Below are 21571 nucleotides of genomic sequence, written 5' to 3' on the forward strand. Positions count from 1 at the left end.
AAATTTAGGTAATGCCTTTTTTTATGGGATTTGTTTTAGGATTTATGTGCACTGAATTAGTGCGTCTTGCATTGTTTCCGACGTTAAAACATGTTCTATCCTGGTCCGACCTGTTGGTACTGTAAATGGTGAAGGTCAAGGGTTGATATAATTGTTGTTGGAATTAGAAACTTTAGGCACGTTAGCACTTTGCATACTTTAGAGGGTTGGGTTCTCTATGTTTTGGGCCAGGGAAAGTTTATACTATGCACCAGCACTCTAGAAGCATGAAAGTGGATTTAGAGGTTAGCTCGGGCGGAGGCGAAAACTCGAAGGCGATGACGGTAGGAGGAGACTTTGTTATGTGAAATGTACACAAACACACCAAAGGGTGGGTCAACGTGAACATGGGCTTGGGAGATAGGGGAGAGGAGACATGGGGAGTAATGTTTTAGGTAAAAAAGTATTAACTATGTATATAGGATTTTACATAGAGATGTACTATTTTGAGGCTAGAGTGTCAATGGTGTGAATGCTCAGAAGACTCCGGATTTGGTAGTATGTTCAAGGCAAAATGTATGTTCTGTGTTTCCTGCAAGAACACCAAATTCAAACTTCAGATAGGAGGTTACCCAGGAGGTACTCTCCACTTAGTGTGTCGCATTCTGGTACTGAATGCACCAATCATGGACACCCATGAAAATGCTAGTCCTGGATGACGATCGGCCACGATTCGTGTTCAAATAACGATCGTGAGAGCTGAGATTCTTCGTATGTCAAATTTAAGAGCCAAGCACAGATGACCAGTGAGAGATTTAGAAGTTACAGAAGAAAAGGGTAGCTGGGCAGCAGAGTTGGTCATCCATAGAGATTTCAACTTTGCACCAGATCCCTGAATGTATAGCTCCTCGGGATGTCACAGGCAACCAGCACGGCATCCACACATGTTTGGTTTTAGCAAGATATGTAGTAGTCTTCATAATACAACCAGAAAGGAGTTTTTATTTGACTCCTTTTAGACCTAGCAATATGCGTGAATATGCCCATGCTTCATGTGTTCGACTGACACGGCCTAATTCCAAAGGTGGAGGGGAGCGGTGAGAAGATCGTAGATCTGGATTGGTCTCCCATACGGCTGAAAATTAAGGAAGGCATTTGCAGACCCCCCAACCAGGAATTGATCAACACAAGTTGCCTGACATCCCAATTTTCTTGAAAAGGTCAATTTAGAGATCCCCTTCTTTTATTAAATGAATGATGGCACGGTCGATACAAGGATACTCTGGAATGCATTAATAGCATATTTTAAAACCCGAGTTATTTCATACTGTGCAGGATCATTTCTGCAGATAATGTAGAATTGTAGGTCTCTAGAACTCAACTATGGGGATAGAATCCGCTAAGAAGTTCCTAGAAACATTTCCTAGACAGTGAAGTTTCAAGGCGCAGATGAAGTCACTCAGATCTTCTGACTGGAATATATGCCGATAGTCGATAGTCAATAGCTATTGATTCCCTTTTCTATCCCGCTGCACCGTCCTCATGCCTGAGCATTTCAGAGTTGGAAAAAGGTACGCACCTATAGGGCGGGGTTTGTTTAAATCCCTCGGGGCTGGTTCAGTGACAATTCACCAAATTACCAAGAGAAATTGAGGCGTATTTAACAGGTGGCAGCATTTTCCAATGATGAAGCCGGACAGTAACAACTTGGTTAAAATGTTGATGTTTCCTAAATATCAGTATGTTATTTTCCCTTCAAATTAGAAGGTCCCAAGGGACGTGAATTCCAGAAGATTTCAAAAGATACGGCTCTACTGCCGACATTTGAAAATGCCTGGCTTAAACAGAGTTAGAAAAAAAGGATAACTTTGAGAGAATGTTTGACGACTGGACAATCTGTTCTCTTAGAGCAAATTGAAGAAATGTTTACAATACCACAAGACAATTTCTTACATATACTATCCTATTCCAGATATCAATTTGAATGAATTGAGACTAGTTAGATCCTCTTGGTTCATTAAAAGTGCTCAGGGTAAAGCCTCTGGGCTTTGCACCAGAGATGGGCAGTTTATCAGCAATATTTGCACAGACAAAAAAAGTGCAAAAAGTATGGTTCTTACAATTGCTGGTCAGAGCATTGTTTATTCAGGTCCATGCCGTGTCAGTGAAAATGTGCTCATCATCCACACTAAATGGGGCCCATCGCTGTTGCACTTTATACGACAAGGCCTCTATTTCTCTGTGTTAAATGAATTGATGCGCTACCACAATTTCCCCAAGAGGGCAGCCATTACACCACTGGCACCCTTCGGGCATCTGATACTTTCAGCTAACACATTTAGTTTACATCATTGTAAAGGAGTAGATTGATCGGTATGCAGTTATTTCATTGCCAGTATATTTTTCGAATAGTTTTTTGCCAAAGGTTTTTCAAAGAAAAACTAATCTAAAAATACAGATGGGAGGAGGGCAAGGGGATGTAAGGGGTATGGGCTGGGATATAGGGAGAATATATTAGGGGGATTGGAGGGAAAACCCCAAATATTTGTTTTAAATGTTCAGGAGTTTTTTCAGTCAACATGTTTCGGCAAAAAACGAATTGAAAAAAACTGAAGATAAAACAACATAGAACCAATTAATCGTGTCATATCACTAATCATCTAAAACAATGGAGCTTTCCTGGTCTCTCTAGATCTCCCCCAGTGTTACCTGGTGAGTGCCGGCATGGAACACAGGATTGTTGTAGGGATATCGGCGTGAGTGCAATCCTGACTGGAAATTACCCACCTTCCGATTGACCTAGGGCCAATCTTGCACCCCAAAGGAGATTTATTTTTATAGCGATTGTAATTGCAAGGATGCAACTGTTACTGAAATAGACATTTTGGCTTCCACCTCATGCAATGGTTTGGTGGCAAAAGTTGGTATCGTTTTTCAAAAAAACTTTTTTAAACTAGAAAAGCATAGTAGCTGCATAGGTTCACACTGGGCACTTGAACACAGTCTCAGAAAGATTTTAGCTGTTTTTCAGTCTTGATAGTAATAACCTTGACCATTAACTTTGAATTATAAATTAATGTTTGTGTACTGGTTATCGATTTCCTCAAGTGATTTGCACCACCTAAACTAATTTAAATATATGGAAATAAAAAATGAAAGAATAATGGCCAATAATTTGCTGATAAGATTGTGGTGCACAGACTAGTAGCTGCTCTTCTTTATTTTTCACATGTGGAATCTGGTTTGTTGAAAAAGAAATGGAGAGAAAGGCCAGTATAGGAGATGAGAGGAACTTAGAGGAGAGGAGTGAAAAGGAGAGGTGCACATAAAAATATGAAGAAAGAAAACCTAATACATAAAAGCCAGAACAAAAAATGAAACATTCAGCAATACCGTTCTGTGCCACTTGTCGCTGGGCCCAGTAGCTCCTGGTGCAGGGCCGGTGAAGAGCAGGCAGAGATCTGCACAGACCTCAAGCAGCTTTTCCAGGCCCATTAATAGAAATGTTCATGTGGAGCATCAGCACTTCTATACTTTTTGGTTCATGGTCTTTGCATCGAATTTTTTGCATCGAGGTACATTTGCATCGAATTTTTTGCATCGGTAAAATGTTCATCTAATGCATTTTATTTCTTTCTTTATTTTTTTGGGGGGGGGCGTCCCCCACCCAGCCCCCCCCCCCGTTCTTCACCCTTTAAAACCCACCAGAACGCAAATTAACCCTTTACCCCCCACGAACATGCATTCAATGCACATTATTTCGATGCAAATGCATTCGATGGAAATGCATTTGATGCAAAGTCCAGATGCCATCATTTTTATGTTCCCATTTGAACAAGGAAGGACATGTAAAAAGTGATGTATCCTAAGGGTGAGTTTGTTCACCCTTTTTGCATAGGAATGCATAATAGCTCAGCAGTTAGTGGGTTAGCCCATTACCATGGTTATACTGCCTGTATTTACATGGGGACGGGGCCAACACCATCCCTCCCCTCATGTGGGTGCATTGGATCAATCCATGTACGAGTATGAGGTTGCACTGGGCACTATTTATGGATGGGCTAGCTGTGGCCAACCCCTCATCTTGCAGGGAAGTCCCCCTTGTGAACCAGGGGACCTTCAAGCTGAAGCAAAATGCATTCTGGTCCTGCAGCCCCTTTGTGAAACCGGTCCTCCTTTTCCCTCAAGTTCCTGCTTCAATTAGAGGCAAATGGTGGCAATGGAAGCAAGCTTGATTGACAACCCCCAGGACACCTTTAAAAGCAAAAGTGATGCTTGCAATGTCCTAGCCTTCGTCTAGTGTCACAAGGGTACCCCTTCCCTTGTGAAATCCAAAGGCAGTCAAAATATTGAACCGGTGCCCTTAAACATCCACCCACCTCCCTGGCACTTAACATTTGTATATGTCATGCTGTTGACTACTTGGTTGTGACACACACACACATACACATAGACAGTAAGACCATCTGGAGCTGGAAAAAGATATGCTAGAGTGTTGTCCAACTCCAGGTCTCGAGGGCTGGATCCATGTCGGATTTTCAGGATACTCCTCATTAATATTCATGAGATATATTTGCATACAATGATTCTAAATGCATGCACATTTTTCATCATGAATATTAATGAGGGATATCCTGAAAACCCATCAGGTTTCCGGCCCTCGAGGCCTGGAGTTGGACAGCCTTACAAAAATGCAAAAAATAAAGAACTATCACCACAACAACAGCCTAACTAGCAGTGGCGCCTCCAGACATTTCTCATAGGGGTGGCCTGATGAGGCCACAGGAAATCTTGGGGTGGCACACCAAAACAAACACATAACTGAATTTCAGGAAATCTATTATGCCGATGTAGTATATAGTCCAGTTGAAAACTATGTATGTATGAAAGTTAAGGAATGGCATATTGATATAGTTCCATTTATTATTTAACAGTTAACTAATTAATGTATCTGATGCACATAGACTAATACCAGTACGGTTAACATTTTGAGTTCCACAATCTGTTTGTGCTATGTAAGGAATATGTGATGTGTATATGCATGTTAGGCAATTTATTGTTCGTCAAACAGAATAGTTGTTCGACTTTTACTTGAAAAGACAAATATGTAGCTTTAATTTAAAGGAGCACATCGATTTTAAGGAGCAAAACATTTACTGAGAACACGCCTACTGAAGTAAAAAAACAAGCCAAGCCACCATGCACAGGAACATTTTCAAACACATTTTCATAATGCCTTTGTCCGCCATATGCCAGTACTCTGCGAGTTTAAAAAAGCATTTTCATATTGATTGTGCTCACAAATGTCCATTCTGGTGCACCTATATATGGCACTATTCCCACATAGGAAATACTCATGTTTGCTTTGTTCATAATGCCAGTAAGGATACTATGACAAAGCATGTTTTTATGCTGGCTCTTTCATTACACAGTATCTGCATGTAAGAGCATACTCCTGTTGGCTTTGCCTTAATGCCAGTGAAAAAAAGCCAAGCCACAATAAGAAAATATATCCTTGCTGGCTACACAAATCCCCCATTCCCCATATAAGAACACTCATGTTGTATTTGCTCCCTAACTGCAGTAAAACGTCATGCCAGAGTAAAAAAAACAGCATTGCAGGCAGCACGAATGCCCCCACCCCAATGTAAGAATACTTGGCCTTAACACCAGTAATAAACTGCAATGCCACAGAAATAAAATATGCTCACTCTGAACAGCACAGGCAACCTACTCCTGCTGTACGTATCACCCAGCCGGTAGAGCCACAACCGCCTTATAGCCTCTCAAACCCTTTCCCCAACCCACATAATGAGAAATATAAAGCAAATACTGCGTCGCATGATCATTCGCTACGTTCACAGTTTGCACACCTCACTGTTCCCATATCTGATTTAAACCCTTGCACACACAAAACAAGCGTTAACATGTGTGGTCAACAGAATCAGACTGTTTAAACCTATTAGCATGTCATGATACCACATCTCAAAATATCCATGCATTTACCTTTGTGTTTGATTGAGGTCAACCTGTATTTGTTAGTAAATCAGAATTAAATATTTTGTCAGGGCACTGCAGAATGCCACTAGTACAGCTCAGACACAGTAAATCACTAAATAACATCCACACATTTGATGTGTGCTATGTCCTATGTGTCACTGCCCTATGTGCATTATTACCACATTTCTTTCTCTTGTATGTTTTTTCGAGTGGGGCTCTACTCTTATTCCATAGAGCTTTGCAGGGCTAATGTCATCATACTCTACCTCGTGGCCATTCTTCCAGCTCGAAGTCAGGAGCCTGTGGCAGCGAACATCGCTGCGGACATTGTTCCTAGACATGTAGCTATAACCCCTCAAACTTTCCAGACGTATTTGCGATTAACGATATTACATTTCTGAGGGCAACGTTTAGACTGTTCCTGGTAATTCTGGGAAGCATCGAGACTGGGTGTCTGGCCTGGGCGTCTGGCCTGGGCTCTTGGGGCCAAACACCAACCGAGCTGGGCAAAATGACGTGCAAAACGGGGGAGGGGCCTATGTCAGGGTTTGGTGGCAAGAGAAGGGGCTAAAAGCGACTGGGTGAGAAAAGGGGTGAAAGGGAGGAAAAGGAATTGGAGCAAGAAAAGGGCCGGGGCAAGTAAAAGGGGCTATATTTTGCCATCCGAGGAGTGCGGTGAGTGTGTGCCTCTGAAAGCGCCTTTTGTTGTATAAATTTGCCCATTTGTTTACGGGCCCGTGCCCAGGAGCAGGCCCTTGCGTCCCCTTCCTCCCCGCAGCCCCTTCCTGGTTCCCACTGCCCATTTGCAGCCCAGCTCGGTGAGTAGAAAGCCCCCTCCAGGAGCGGCTTGAATTTGAAATCTTGGAGGCCCTGAGGCCTTTCGAGTCCCCTGCAGCCCGCTCCCACCGCGCACCTTCTTCCTGTTTCTCCCTTCCCTCCCGCCTCCCGACCCACGCAGGCCCGCTCTCATTGGTCCACCTACACTTCATCACTGGTTCTCCCAGGGCAGCCCTCTGCCCGGCAGCCCCCTGTGGCTAAGGGCGGCTCCTACATTGGCGGCTCCGAGATGTGTCTGCAGGTGTCAGCAGGGGAAGCCAGTGAAGCCAGCAGCCAACAGACACCAACAAAAACTGTGAGTGTGGCACGGGTGGGGAGTAGAGCAATTACTCTACTCCAGAAAACCCCTGCCAATCTATCTTACCTCCCAATAACATGGACCGCCATAGACTCACACCAGGTACACTCAGGAATATTTGTAACCACCAGACTGAGCCTATCCATGACAGGATTGTAGAAGTTGCCTTGCATTACATAGTAACATAGTTGTCAAGACCAACACGCACCACATTTAGATGGAATTGTGAATATTGGCCTGCGTTGCATCTAGATAGGACTTTGAATATTAGCATGTCCACACTTAGACAGAACTGTGAATATTAGCATGTCCACACTTAGACAGAATTGTGCATGTTGGCATGTCCACACTTGGATAGAACTGTCAATGTTAGCATGCTAAAGGTCAGGTAACCCACTAACCAATATAAGCTCAAACTCTGCATACTTATCTCACTCAAAAAACTCACACAACCATCTCTCGCACAGCAAGCCGCACGCACTTCACAACACTGCAACAACACATAAGCCGGAGCAACAGCACACATGGACTGACACCGATCTGATACCCGCACCAAAGCTCAGTATCTGGTGTATACCGAGCTGAAGCTGCCAACAGAACACCACTCCTCTCACTATCCTACTCCTTCTTCATCTCACTAACCCATCCCACCTTATCATTTGCAGATCCACCAGAGCACCTGGGGACCAATTCCGTTGGTGACGGTGTGCGGTACAAATACCTTTTACATTTAACATCATTCTAAACTGTTCAAGCAGATGGGAAAATAAAATCTCTGTCGGGGCCTCTGAGGTGACAGTCAAATGATGTTCTTAATTTTGTAAACCTATTCAACTGCTTAGTCAGCAGATAAACAACAACGCTGCTTCCCTGAGATCTTTTATTCAGCTTTAGTTAAAGTTGTATAAACAGTGCCAGAAAGGATCGCCTCGTTATCTGGGAAAACGTTTTCTGCCGGGTTTTCCACACCCTGATCTTCCCTAGACCAACTACAATCTGATCACCCCTGCAAAGCTTGACCCCCTTCCATTTTATGTCAGTTCTAAGAAATGCTGTGCTAATTAGGAACGTAGAATGGGCGCTTTGTATTGTAGAAGCCGAGGTTTGCACTATATCGGTTTTATGAACGTCAAGAAGAATATGTGACTAGCCATTCCTTCCATACTTAGCTTAACCTCCCAGCCTTTTTAAGCAAATCAAGTGTACTGTTATTCGCCTTTACTTATATTTCACATATAGAATCCCATGAACCTCAGACACTGCCCTATAGGCCAGTCCAAGCCTCTTCTTTCTGTACGTATCTAGGATTCCCTGTAAAGAGAAGCACTCAGGACAAATGCAGGCATTTACTAACACCCAAAGCATCAACTGTTCAGATCATAACAAATGTGGTATTTTTTTTGTGGCCATAATTAAAAAAAAAAAAACAATCTTTCTGTATGCCACAAAAAAAACGTGCACCTTGTTGTGTGTAGCAACGTATCCAACTAAGGGTGTCATAGTACCCCCCAGGGCTTGAAAGCACCAGTATAGAATGGGGTCATGTGAACATTACCTACAGTGTTTCAAAAGCTTGTTAGCATTGCAAGGTATGAAGATGTCTGCATGTCGGAGACTGGAACGCGAGTTCAGAGGGAGAGAGTGGCAAGAAAACAAAGACTTCATGCTCACTGCTGTTCTTACAGCCAAGTGACATTTTACTGTGATGTGAAGCCTTTTGCTTTTTACCTTTTAGGAAATGAATAATGCTCACAGCTTTCAAAGTGAATGCCATCGCCATCGCATATATTGTGCCTCCTCTAGAGATTTAATTTCACTAATAAAATACAACATGTTCAGCAACAGCATATCAAAATCACGCATCCGCATGCACAGTATTAATGAAATGCAACATGCTTGCCAATGCCTGGATGGAATGGAATCACTCGATCCCAGCCACAGCCTAGGTCTGCCAGTCCTTTTCAGTGCCTGCCCGGATGGAACACAGCCTGAGCCTGGAAGCAGGAGCCACAGCCAAAGCAGAAATGCGCACGCTTAGGCTGTTGTGTTTCCGGGTCTGTCCGCGCATGTGCAACTGCAAACATCAATGGGGGGAGGGCAGGGCCACTGTGACTCCAGACCAGTAGTGCAATGCGGGCAGGGCAGGCCCGTGAGAAAAAAAAGCAAAAAAAAGACTTTTTTCTTTTCGCACTGCACTGGGCATGTAATTATTGTCCATGCAAAGTTCAGTACGAAAAAAAAAAAGTATATATTTTTTGCTTTGTCGTGGGGGGGCCAACGGGGGGGCCAGCATGTTTATAAGGGTGGCCATGGCCCCCCTTGGCCACCCCTTGGCGGCGCCCCTGCTAACTAGACATTAGCCAGTTGAAAACTAACAAAGTGGGCATCCACATCATGGTGCCACCCACTAATTAATGGCCTGGCACTGCATTAGGAATTCCTACCGCAATTAAGCGCCTATTCTGGGGCCAACACACAACCAGGATGACTTGCAACTCATCAGTGATAGATTTTTGATAGTTTGCATTTTGCTTTGTACTGTTTGTGTGGCGGATCCTGGTGCCCGTAAAGAGTCAGGAACGACTCGCGTGGTTTTTACTCGAAATCTGGGTTTGGGTTTCAGTATGGCATGCAATAAAATAGAAGGGTTTTTTCGCTGCAACCCTATCAAAAGTCTTTTATTTGCAGTTGGAGAACACAATCAAATTAAAATAAATAAAAAAGAAGTATTTATTCAAGAATCGGGTGTCATTTCGACCATTTAAAAAATGTGATGAGTTTTTTTGGCCAAACATTTTCGGCAAAAAAACGTGTCGGAAAAAAAACTGGGGATGAATGAACATCTAACCCTTTGATGGCCGGCAGAGAGAAGTCCGGGGGAACGAGGAAAGTGGGGCACCGAACCCGAGGGGGTGGCAGAGGGAGGAGAGGCAAGGAGTGGAGAGATCTAGTCAGCGAGTTAGTGGGGGCAAGACAATGGGCCTGATCACGACTTGGCCGTTACCGCCGGCGCTAATAGCGCCAGGATCATGAGTTCGGCGGTAAAGTAATTCCCCATTCCCCATTGAGCCCATTCGGGAATGCCCCATTTCCCATTGGGCTCACTGTGGAATTTTCACGCTCTTACCGCCGGCGGATTTCCCGCCGGCGGTAATAGCGTGAATTTTCGGCGGATTTCCCCCCCGCTCAGAGCTGGGGCGAAATCCACCGAAGCCCTGATTCGGCAGACCCTTAAATCCGGCGGTATTAGCGCTACCGCCGGATTTAAGGGTTACCGCCGAAGTCGTGATCAGGCCCAATGAATGGATTTATAGAGCAGGACCAGGAATTTGAAGAGAAAGCAATTTCACATGGAGAACCTTGCAGCGTGGTGACGGCGGGTGCAAGAGGAGGAGGATTCGGGTCGGTTGCAAGGCGTGCGCGCAGTAAACACTATGCATTGCAGGATCCCGTTATCGCTGCCTCTGAACGTTGGTTCCATTTAAGACATTGTTATTAAGCATGCATTGATCATTAAATCCAATTTGAAAATAAGCTTATTTGGTCTGTACAAAACCAGCAAACTAATTAATCAAAATATAATCATTTCAAAGGGAATACATGTTTAATCTGATATCATACTACATCACTAAATTAAAACCAACTAAAATATAAAAAATAAAATCACCCATTCATAATATACTACATTATTCCATTTACGAATTAAGAAACCTATAAACCAGGGGTCTTCAGCCTGTTGCTTTCCAGTTGCTCTGGACTACGACTCCCATGATCCTTCACCATTGACTATGCTGGCTGGGGCTGATGGGAGTTTCAGCCCAAAACATTGGTGAAGCCAAAGATTGCAGACTCCTGCCACGGGCTGTTTTAATGACCTATGTATGTCTCACACATGTCACATCAAACAAAAGTGTTGCATTCTCCGTCATGGCAATGCGTAGTTAATTAATATATTGAAGAATGTGCAAAATTTGTTTCAGTCTTTTTACAATTTCTATTTAAATGGATTTTGTAAATAAGGGACAGTATGACATCACAGTTGATGAGCAACATGAAAGGAAATCATTCCAATATTGTTCCCTAAATGCTGCCTCACTCCCGAAAAGGATAGATAGTGTTGTGGTATTTCCGGCAATGATGTCGTACTGCAGATATCAAGGAGAATAATGCAATGTTATGTTACTGAGATGTATACCATGCCGCACAGCCATTCCCTTGATCACCAGGTGATCGGGCGGGTCAGAAAGAGAGGGTGTGTGGTGAATGACCAGGCCGCACAGCCATTCCATGATCTCCAGGCGATCTGGCGGATCAGAAAGAGAGTGTGTGTGGTGGGTGACCATGCCCCGCAGCCATTCCCTTGATCTCCAGGCGATCTGGTGGATCAGAAAGAGAGGGTGTGTGGTGGGTGACCATGCCGCGCAGCCATTCCCTTGATCTCCAGGCGATCTGGCGGATCAGAAAGAGAGGGTGTGTGGTGGGTGACCATGCCCCGCAGCCATTCCCTTGATCTCCAGGCGATCTGGCGGATCAGAAAGAGAGGGTGTGTGTGGGTGACCATACCCCGCAGCCATTCGCTTGATCTCCAGGCGATCTGGCGATCAGAAAGAGAGTGTGTGTGGTGGGTGACCATGCCGTGCAGCCATTCCCTTGATCTCCAGGCGATCTGGCGGATCAGAAAGTGAGGGTGTGTGGTGGGTGACCACACCCCGCAGCCATTCCCTTGATCGCCAGGCGATCTGGCGGATCAGAATAAGAGGGTGTGTGGTGGGTGACCATACCCCACAGCCATTCCCTTCATCTCCAGGCGATCTGGCGGATCAGAATAAGAGGGTGTGTGTGGGTGACCATACCCCGCAGCCATTCGCTTGATCTCCAGGCGATCTGGCGGATCAGAAAGAGAGGGTGTGTGGTGGGTGACCATGCCGTGCAGCCATTCCCTTGATCTCCAGGCGATCTGGCGGATCAGAAAGTGAGGGTGTGTGGTGGGTGACCATACCCCGCAGCCATTCCCTTGATCGCCAGGCGATCTGGCGGATCAGAATAAGAGGGTGTGTGGTGGGTGACCATACCCCACAGCCATTCCCTTGATCTCCAGGCGATCTGGCGGATCAGAATAAGAGGGTGTGTGTGGGTGACCATACCCCGCAGCCATTCGCTTGATCTCCAGGCGATCTGGCGGATCAGAAAGAGAGGGTGTGTGGTGGGTGACCATGTCCCGCAGCCATTCACTTGATCTCCAGCCGATCTGGCGGATCAGAAAGAGAGGGTGGGTGACCATGCCCCGCAGCCATTCCCTTGATCTCCAGGCGATCTGGCGGATCAGAAAGAGAGGGTGTGTGGTGGGTGACCATGCCCCGCAGCCATTCGCTTGATCTCCAGCCGATCTGGCGGATCAGAAAGAGAGGGTGTGTGGTGGGTGACCATGCCCCGCAGCCATTCACTTGATCTCCAGCTGATCTGGTGGATCAGAAAGAGAGGGTGTGTGGTGGGTGACCATGCCCCGCAGCCATTCGCTTGATCTCCAGCCGATCTGGCGGATCAGAAAGAGAGGGTGTGTGGTGGGTGACCATGCCCCGCAGCTATTCGCTTGATCTCCAGCCGATCTGGCGGATCAGAAAGAGAGGTTGTGTGTTGGGTGACCATGCCCCGCAGCCATTCGCTTGATCCCCAGCCGATCTGGCGGATCAGAAAGAGAGGGTGTGGGGTGGGCGATGGAAGGGTGGAGAGAGGGGAAAATGCAAGGTGGTTTGCTGCTGTGTTGATGCGTTCAGTCAGGAAATGCCCGGGTACTGTGCGCAGGCTTGTTCCTAGGTGGCCGCGGTACAGATGGGGTATGGCTACATGGAATAAGGAATGGTATATGGTCTGATCTCCCATTTCCTTGCCAGAGATTGCCACTACAATGATCCACATCCTAACCTCACATCTGTACTTACGCATAAATATCGTAAATTATAAATGCAAATATGTAACCTATGTCGTTCAGTGCCAGCGATGAATGACATGTTATCTAACGTAAGGCACCCAGCCCTGCGACTGCTCCAGACGCTAGTATCACCTTACACGAATTGGCGCATCCTACCTCTTTGCCCAATTTATTTCAATGAAATACATTTGCTTGACATACATTTCAATGAACGACAAACTAATAGAAAGTACATTTCCCGTGAAATAAAAAGCTCACCGAAATTTCAAAACCAAAAATCATTTAAACATAAGATGCATAGTCTCTTTAATATTAAAATGATCATTAAAAATAAATAGCAGCATGAAAAGGGCATCAAATGGAGAGGAAAACAAGGAATATTACTTAACAAAAGACAATGCACATTTACAAAAACAAAACAACATTGTGAGGTGTTGGGGTGAAACATACATACAAATCAATTTTTTTAAATAGAATTCTTGCAGATAAATGTATCGAGTTGACTTTCGGTGAGGTGAAATGACACAGATCGTTCTCAAAGCTCTAAATTCTTGCAAATAAACAAATAGAAAACAAAAGCAACTACTGTGACCCCTGTGTGTTTGTAATGTGGGTTCACAAATCCTTTGCCAATTTCAGAGGACAAAAATCCTCTTTCCCCACGAAATCGATTATGACCCTGTACTTGCATGGAGGCGCGGAGGCGCGCGTAAGTGAGTAAGGATCAAATCTCTGCCATTGATCCCAGGGTTTGAGATCATGCCTCCTGCACAGGTCCCGTGTAGAGTTTTGTCTTGCTTCTCCCTCGCAAATGAGATAAATCAATTGGCGCCAGGCTGGCTCCCTGCATAACTGCATTACCTCCGCGACCACACTCTGCATCCCTTTCAAGACAGCAATCCCATCTTCCCATTTATAGACTACTGGGAAGGATAGGCTGCTCTCAGCGAAACGTACTGTGCGGAACAGTCAGCTGTGAAACTCTAACCTTGAGCTATGCAGTCAATTCTCATGAAAAAGCCTTTTCCTAAAAATAAACCTAGATCCACACAGATACCCGGATTCCATATGGTCTCACCTGATCTGCGTCGACCGTGGATTCTTTGCTCGATAACAAGTCAATATGTACAGTTTTGCAACCTGAGACTCGACTGCGCTTCCCGGCACCGGGATAAATATAAATTTGGCACTTACCCACAGCCGGTCCTTCGCAGTCTGACATCATCTGAAAGCAAGTTCTCTGCTGCAGCTCTTGATAAACCACCGGGGGGGAAGTGGCGAAGGGAGCGTCTTCCGCTCGGTCCAGCAACAGAATCTAAATATTTACGGCTATCCTTCCTGTGTACATCTGCCCAACCTTGGGAGTTTATGGGAACAATTCACGGTCCGGCTCCTCCTTCCGGGATGCAAAGGGAAGAATGTGTTTTGGTGCCAAAAGAGCGGGCTGCTATTGGCGGATATATCTGTGACCGTCCCTCCCCCTGGAGGTTCCTCGGCACTGGACTACAGAAGGACATTAGAGGATGTTAATATTTAGGAAGGGGCATGCCACTTTTAAGACCCACCCGCAGGCAACTCTATCGACTTGCCGGCGGCAACGCCATAAATACTAAGGCCATCTTACTTATTTAATTTGTAGATGTGAAAGAAAAATAATGCTGTCCTTGTGCAATTTCCTTAAACTGAAAGCTCTTGGAAGCAATGCACTTTGTCTAATTTGTGACATTTATGCTGTTTTTCAGAGCTTGGAGATATCAAAATCACAAAGTAACGATGTGAGGGTTACATGGTGTCCCATTGTTGTGCCGAAGTAAATCACAACGTGGCAATTTACTTAGACAGAATTACTTCGATGGGGGGAGGGGATATATATGTATTTTAAGGGTAAGACGTATAGGCGGGATGGGGGTCTGGAGGTGGACTGGCAGTGGTGGGGAAGGGAACATCCCATTAAAAAATAAAAAATCAAGTTAAATGAAAGTAGTTTTGTCAACTTAAATTACCACATTGTAATTTACTTCTGTAAAAACAACATAGAAGTGGATTACATTGACATTTTATCTAGCGCTTAGTTGACTTGATTGACTTGGAAATGTGTTGATCGCCCACATGCCTTAAAAGTCGTCCCCGAGTGCTCAGTCAGTCAGTCACTAACACATTCTCTAAAACAGTGGTTGGCAAACTCTGGATCTCCGGATGCTTTGGACTACTGCTCTCATCAGCCTTAGCCAGCATATTTGACCGTGTTAGATCATGGGAGTTGTAGTCCTACACTGCTGCCGGGCCAGGTTGCCCATCACTGCTCTGATGAAATCCATCGAAACAAACATCTCACCTGCACCATGCGGCAGAACGTCAGGGAGGCAGGCTGTGTGTTATTCCAAGCACTTGACGTGGGGCGGAGGGTGGGGGGGGGTATATTTAAACACTGTTGGTTGTGCATCCTCATAAAGGGGCGGGGATTGGGGTCGAACACATCAAGGGCGTTCAACCAAAGAAAAAGCGCATTGAGGCCACACAAGTGGGAAAAGAGAGCTATATAAATAACACAATACAATACAATACATCTAAAGCTCAAACAGGGCCTAAGAAACAGCCACATCCCCCCCCCAATTACGTGTACTATTTCCTGTCCAGTACTGTACTTCAACCCCTCCATATGTACTGTGTGCCATTCCAGTACTATGACCGTTTATTGCACCCTCGCACCCTATCCCTTTGCGCTTTTCCCCTTCCCCAGCCCCCCTGTACTTGCGCAATCTCAATGTCACCTGGCCTAGTAGGATCATTGGGCTTCATTACACGGATGGCGGAGAACCATGGCGCTATTAGCGCCATGGTTCATGCCGGTAAAATACCGGCACCGCCTTGGCGGAAAGGGGAATTACCCCCCCATTCCAAGGTTGGCGGGGCGGTAATTCCCCCTTCCACCATTGCCCTTCCCCATTCCCATTTTTGCCCCATAGGGCATAATGGGAATGGGGAAGGCGCTAATTACGGTACCGCAAATTGCCGTACCGTAATTAGCTCCCTGGGTCCCTTTGCGGGTTGGTTTTTAACGCCTGCAAAAAGCAGGCGTTAAATCCCCCAACCCGCAAACGGACCTCGTAGTAAGCCGGTAAGGATTTACCGGTACCGGTAAATCCTGACCGCCATCCGTGTAATGAGGCCCATTGTCTTCCCTCTGTTCCCCTTCCTTGCTGCGTCCCGCCTTGCAACACTTGTGTATAGGCGCGTTATAAATGCCATATCATATCATTCCATAACACCCCCTCCTCCCACTCGCCCACTTCCCTTGTATTACCCTCTCTCATCCCTTCTTGCACTTTGAAACAGCTCTGTTGTAATATGGCACGTTTTGAATTAATGATGAAATCAAATCAAATAAATATGAGAGAAAGGCAGGGAGAATGCAGGCGCCTCAAAAGAAAGGACATGAAAGGGTTTGCCTGCAGCGCTGCTCCTCTGTGTGCTGAACGTGGAAGCAAGACTTCTCCAAGAGAATACAAAAAGCTAACGTGGGCCTCTCCCACCTTCCTGCAGCACCTTTCCATAGGAGCAATGGCGGAGCTAAGACGCAGACATGGACGCGCTTAATACCGAGAGGTTTCTAAGCGCGGACCATGCACTCGAACCTGTGTTGCTCCACGTTGTCTTGCTTCCAAGGCGAGCACATTGCCCCTGAGCTATCTTCCCGAGACCTCCCTTTCCAGGTATGAACCCCAATGAGCCAAGAGAATGAAGTCTAGCAGAACTCTCTTCAGACATCCCAAAAGCTTGCGTGATACTCTCATGCAGGTGTAAAACGAAGCGCTCACACAAGAGAGAGGCGGAAAGCGCGGCCGAGAGGTGAACTCCGCTCTGTTCCCCTAATCCACCTTGACTGAGCACTCAAATGGGCTGGAGTGGGATAAAGCATGCCCTGCTGTTTTGCCTCCATTTCCCACACCGTGCGATTGAAAATGACCCTCAAAATGGATGACTGGGAGGGCGTGGCTGATGTCGAATCTTTCAGACTGGGAGGCCCAGGGAATATCTGCTCAAATAGACGCAAGAACTGGCACTGTATTTGCCTTTCATTTATTTACTGTCCACAACAAGAGGATGAGAAGATATGATAGGTTATTTATAACGCGCTTAATACCCAGAGGTTTCTAAGCGCGGACCCGGGGTTCGTACCTGTGTTGCTCCTTGTCGTCTTGTTTCCAAGGCGAGAACTTTGCCCCGTAGCTATCCTCCCGAGAAGAGGCTAAAGAACCTCTGGACACTACTGTAAAGAAGACTATTAAGGAGCTTGTTTTAGAAAATGATGTAAATTGCCCCCAAGGGACCGCTTACATCTGCATTTATGTGCAAACAGGTCCCCACTGGGCAATTTCCGTCCTTTTACACAGCAGAGTGCAAAAGGGAGGTGTAAAAGGGTGGTCAAATTGCCTTAACACCTCCCTTTTGCACTCCGCACTGCAAAATGTGTAAACGCCTCCTGCCATTTACGCATTTGATAGACAAGACTTACAATAGATTCCTAGGGAATCCACCTGCATTTTGCTGATGTAAAAAGTTGGCGGATTCCACAGGAATCTTTTGGTTTTAAAGCAGCAGAAAAAATGTATTGATTTTCTCAGTATCCTTGATGGGGAAGGCTGCTCATCCTGGGAGGACAGTGCTATGGACTCAGGGAAGCGGCGGGAGGGGTGGTAAATTGGTCCAGCCACTCCATCCACTACACCAATAAAGGATGTCTAGGGGACATTAATTAAGCTGCACCAGGGGTCAGGGTTGATCCAGGGGGCACACAAGACAGATCATGGCTCTGTGCTGGCTACTGAGCAGGGGGTCTATGCCCCCGTCCTCTGCTGGCAACGCCCTGGTGAACGCGTACAGATTACTCTGGTCTATGGGTGCGCTGACATGATGGCTAATCTCTGCATTTCAGGAAGGAAGCATCAGGTGTCTCCGTGGTCAGAACAAATGTTGAAGGTGCCGTGGTTGACTGTAGGGTGTCATATGGGGCTCAAACGTGTCAATGCCCCCTTCCGACATCAGACCAGAGGCATACACCTGCTGTGCATTTATTTTAAGCAGGTGTCCTAGGACAAGCAGAGATATTCTTTAGCTCCCCCCCCCCACAGTGCCAATTACACATGCCAAATGCTAGACCTGTGTGTCTTTAGCAGCATCACCCAACGCTCCACCGCGGAGATCTCCAGCTGACTGGTGATCATCACAATGGCTGCCCCCGGTAGCCTGGGGTTAGGCTTCTGGTCCTTGCTCTGCAGCCCATGAGGTAGACACATTTCTCCTCTTCTTGTGGCAATGATTGCTTGGTGGATTGTCAAGACTGGAATTGCAACGCAAGCAGACTACACAATGCAGGGGGAAGCGCATGCGAATACTTAGCCGCGTGCGCGACATTGACACGCAGAGGATCCTCAAAGAGGGTAGTCCAAGCCATTGCATCAAGGGAACAGACCTGGCAATGTGAAGTGATCTACCCAGGGTGGCCAATGAGAGCAATGAGCGTTTCTGGCATTGTAGCCAGTGTAATGTGGGAGAGGTTAGTGAGGCCAGGCTCTAAACCCAAAGGACAGTGGCCAAGAGACACTCAGAAGTCAGACACAGTAGCTGGAGCAGAGAAGCCAGATGTTTTCTGAGTGTGAGAGGCCAACAAAGGCTAGGTTCTCTACAGTCAGTATAACAGAACGCGCACACGCACACATATATGTACATATATAGTGCCACACTGTGGGCTACTCACCTCCCTCCCCCACTGTGGGTGTTAAGGAGTGAGCAGGTTCCCTACAAACCTAATGACTACAGCTACCATAATTCCTTGCAGCAGAATCAACACTGATTGAATACACCTGCACTGGCTCCTTGCTGCAAGTGAGACTGCCACCCAGATGACCTGATAAGCACAGAAATCGGTCGGAGGAGTAAATCACAGAGGAGAAAATCAGTAGCTGTGTAGGTGAATTGTGCAGGTAAACAGAGTGCACCCCTTCCTATCCAGTGCTGTTTTTTATATATATATATCTATATCTATATATATATAAACAGGTAAAGACCCAGGGGGGCCAACTATGCTGTTAATGTAATATAGTAGAGACCTAAGAGGCTTGGCTGTGCAGCCTGTGCGAGAAGAAAGAGCTTTGATATGTAGCCTGTGTAACATGGAAGTGATGCAGAAATGAAAGGCGGCACGAGACAGGAAGCTCTGCAAGGCTGAGCTATGCATCCATAGGGGTCACCAATATGGATCTGCGTGATAAGGATCAACAGAATACACAAGCCAGAAACGTATTGTTCAATAACTGTACTCACAAGTAACAAGATGGGTGTATCAGGAACTATAGGGCCAAGTGCAACTGAGCACAAGAGGAAGAACACAGTGAGTTGCATGAACTTCACAGTAGGACAGGGGTCTCCCTTACACATTCCTGGCTTTGGGAATTGTATTTATTTATTTAGATTTATAAATCAGACTTGCATCCCAGAGGCATCGAGGCGCTGTTACAAGCAAGTGTCTTGGTTACATGGTACAGACATTGCTATTGGTTACATTTAGTGTAGCAGTTAAGATGAGACAGTTCATTATTTTCATTTAGTTACATGAGAAGGTAAGGATACAGATCATGGATCGCAGGCAGTGTTCACCCTGTGAGGTGGGTGATGGCAGATTCAAATGAAGAGCATCGTCTTGATAGCTTTGCGGAAGGCTAGATGGGATGTTCTCCTGAACTACATGAAACTATTACTAAGGTTGTCAGGAAGGAACGATGAACAATGCTGCCCGGGTTTAGCTAAGAGACCACCAGACTGCGCAGGATTGCCTAATTTGACATACTGTCTCAGGGATATACTGCCTGGATCGAATTTCACAGTCCCAGGGATGTAGGTGACAGAACAAGGAAAGAAAGTACAGCAGAGAGGAAGGGGCAAGCTGGCAGTGGGGTGCTACCACCTGTAAGGGATGGGGGACTCAGGGGTGATGTGGCAGGGTTCCCCTGGCATGCCCCACCTCATCTCTGTGATATGGAAGGGTCTTGCCACTAGAAGCCCACTGTTGACTGGCCTTTTAAGCGGCCTTTGTAATGTGGACATATCCAAGAGCAACTCAATGTCCCCTGGTGGTACTGCACTCTAAGTCAGGCTTTATCCCAATCCTGGATCCCCGCCCCATAAGAGCCAGACACTGTAGTGGGAATACACACTATAGTTACAAGGTACATATAGAACCCAGAAATTGTGAGTCACAAAACGAGACGGTACACGCGAGTGCCTGCACGTAGAAAGCTTTCGCGTTTCCCAGACAGGTCCGCGAGCGAAGGAAATCTGCATAGGCCGTAAATCAGCGGCGATACTTCCCTAAGTGCAAGCGGAACATGTGAATGTAGCATGGTACAAGGCCACTATGTAAAGGCCGGATCCGCTGTCCTACAAGAGTGAAACGCAAGATCAATGGCGTGGGGTTAAAGCTGAGGTCAAACTCAAATGACCCATTCCTGTTCCCAGACGCAACCGTCCACACACCTGAGCATCGTTACACAAAGGTTGTACCTAGAGGTGGGGCCAAGCACCTACCTAAGGGATGTGTGATATTCTAAGGGCGTGGGCAGATAGAGGCTGAGAAGTTGCAGTGCAGTAACACGCTCGAAGAAGGAAGTGTAGTAGGCAGAGTTTAGGGGGAGGGAGTGAAAAGAAAAGGCCATGGCGGTGGAGGGCTGGGGAGGACCAAGATGAGTTGGAGAGGAGAGAAAAGGCAAGAGAAGGGGTAAGAGGGATAAGGAGCTGGACACCAGAAAAGGATGCCGGGAAGACGGTCAGAGAGAAGAAGATGAAGATATGGAGAAAAGAGGATAGCCCTGGAAGGAAGCTGGGAACCACAGGTCAAGGAACATCGAGGAGAAGCAGGAGCGTGGGAAGGACAAAGAGGGAAAGGAGGCAAAAGAGCAGGAGGTGGAGGCGAATCTACTGTTGGGAAGGAGAGCGCAAGGAGTTGAAGAAGGTGGGATAGACCCCAAAGAACGAGAAGCGGGCACACATTGCCAAGAGAGGGTTAGACCAGAAGGAGAAGAGATATGGGCAAGCTACAAGCCTATGACAGAGGGGAGGTTGGCAGGAGCACTGAGGATGCATGGAGGAGGTGATAGCACGGAGAAGAAGAGAACTCGGCAGAAGAAAAGAAAAAGAGAGCTACTGAAGGAGGAGATGGAGCTAGGGTACCCCACCCAGGGAGGGCAGGTGCAGTGGTGAACCGAGCCCAGAAACCACTTGAAGTGGCCCAGGTCTTGGTAGCAACTCCGGGGTTCTGCATAGAAATGACCTGCCTTGGCACACTCCAGCCTAGCGACCTTGGCAAAGGGGTCTCTGGTGACCAGAGGAACCAGGAAGAGAAGAAGAAAACAACCCCTCAAGGAACACTGAGAACCCTTTAAGGAGTGCAGGCCACTGAAACTGCCACATTGAGAGTGATTGAGATTCGATGAGCGCTTCTAGAATGGGACGCCGAGTGAGAGCCTCTGTTT

General features: G+C 46.4%; 1 protein-coding gene across 2 annotated transcripts in view; it reads right to left on the bottom strand.

Moving 5' to 3' along the window:
* The window catches only part of EML1 (EMAP like 1), an 821887-nt gene extending 807486 nt beyond the window's left edge, over window positions 1-14401 (bottom strand). Inside the window, exon 1 of one of the 2 annotated variants that reach the window (XM_069637821.1) lies at window positions 14238-14401. In XM_069637821.1, the coding sequence (XP_069493922.1) occupies window positions 14238-14268 (31 nt within the window). In that variant the 5' untranslated portion in view covers window positions 14269-14401. The remainder of the gene's footprint in view (window positions 1-14237) is intronic. The other variant, XM_069637826.1, reaches the window with a different exon arrangement.
* Between the last annotated feature and the right edge of the window lie 7170 nt (window positions 14402-21571).

This window comes from Ambystoma mexicanum, chromosome 14 (assembly GCF_040938575.1).
Source record: "Ambystoma mexicanum isolate Mex_15411 chromosome 14, UKY_AmexF1_1, whole genome shotgun sequence".
Classification (NCBI taxonomy): domain Eukaryota; kingdom Metazoa; phylum Chordata; class Amphibia; order Caudata; family Ambystomatidae; genus Ambystoma; species Ambystoma mexicanum.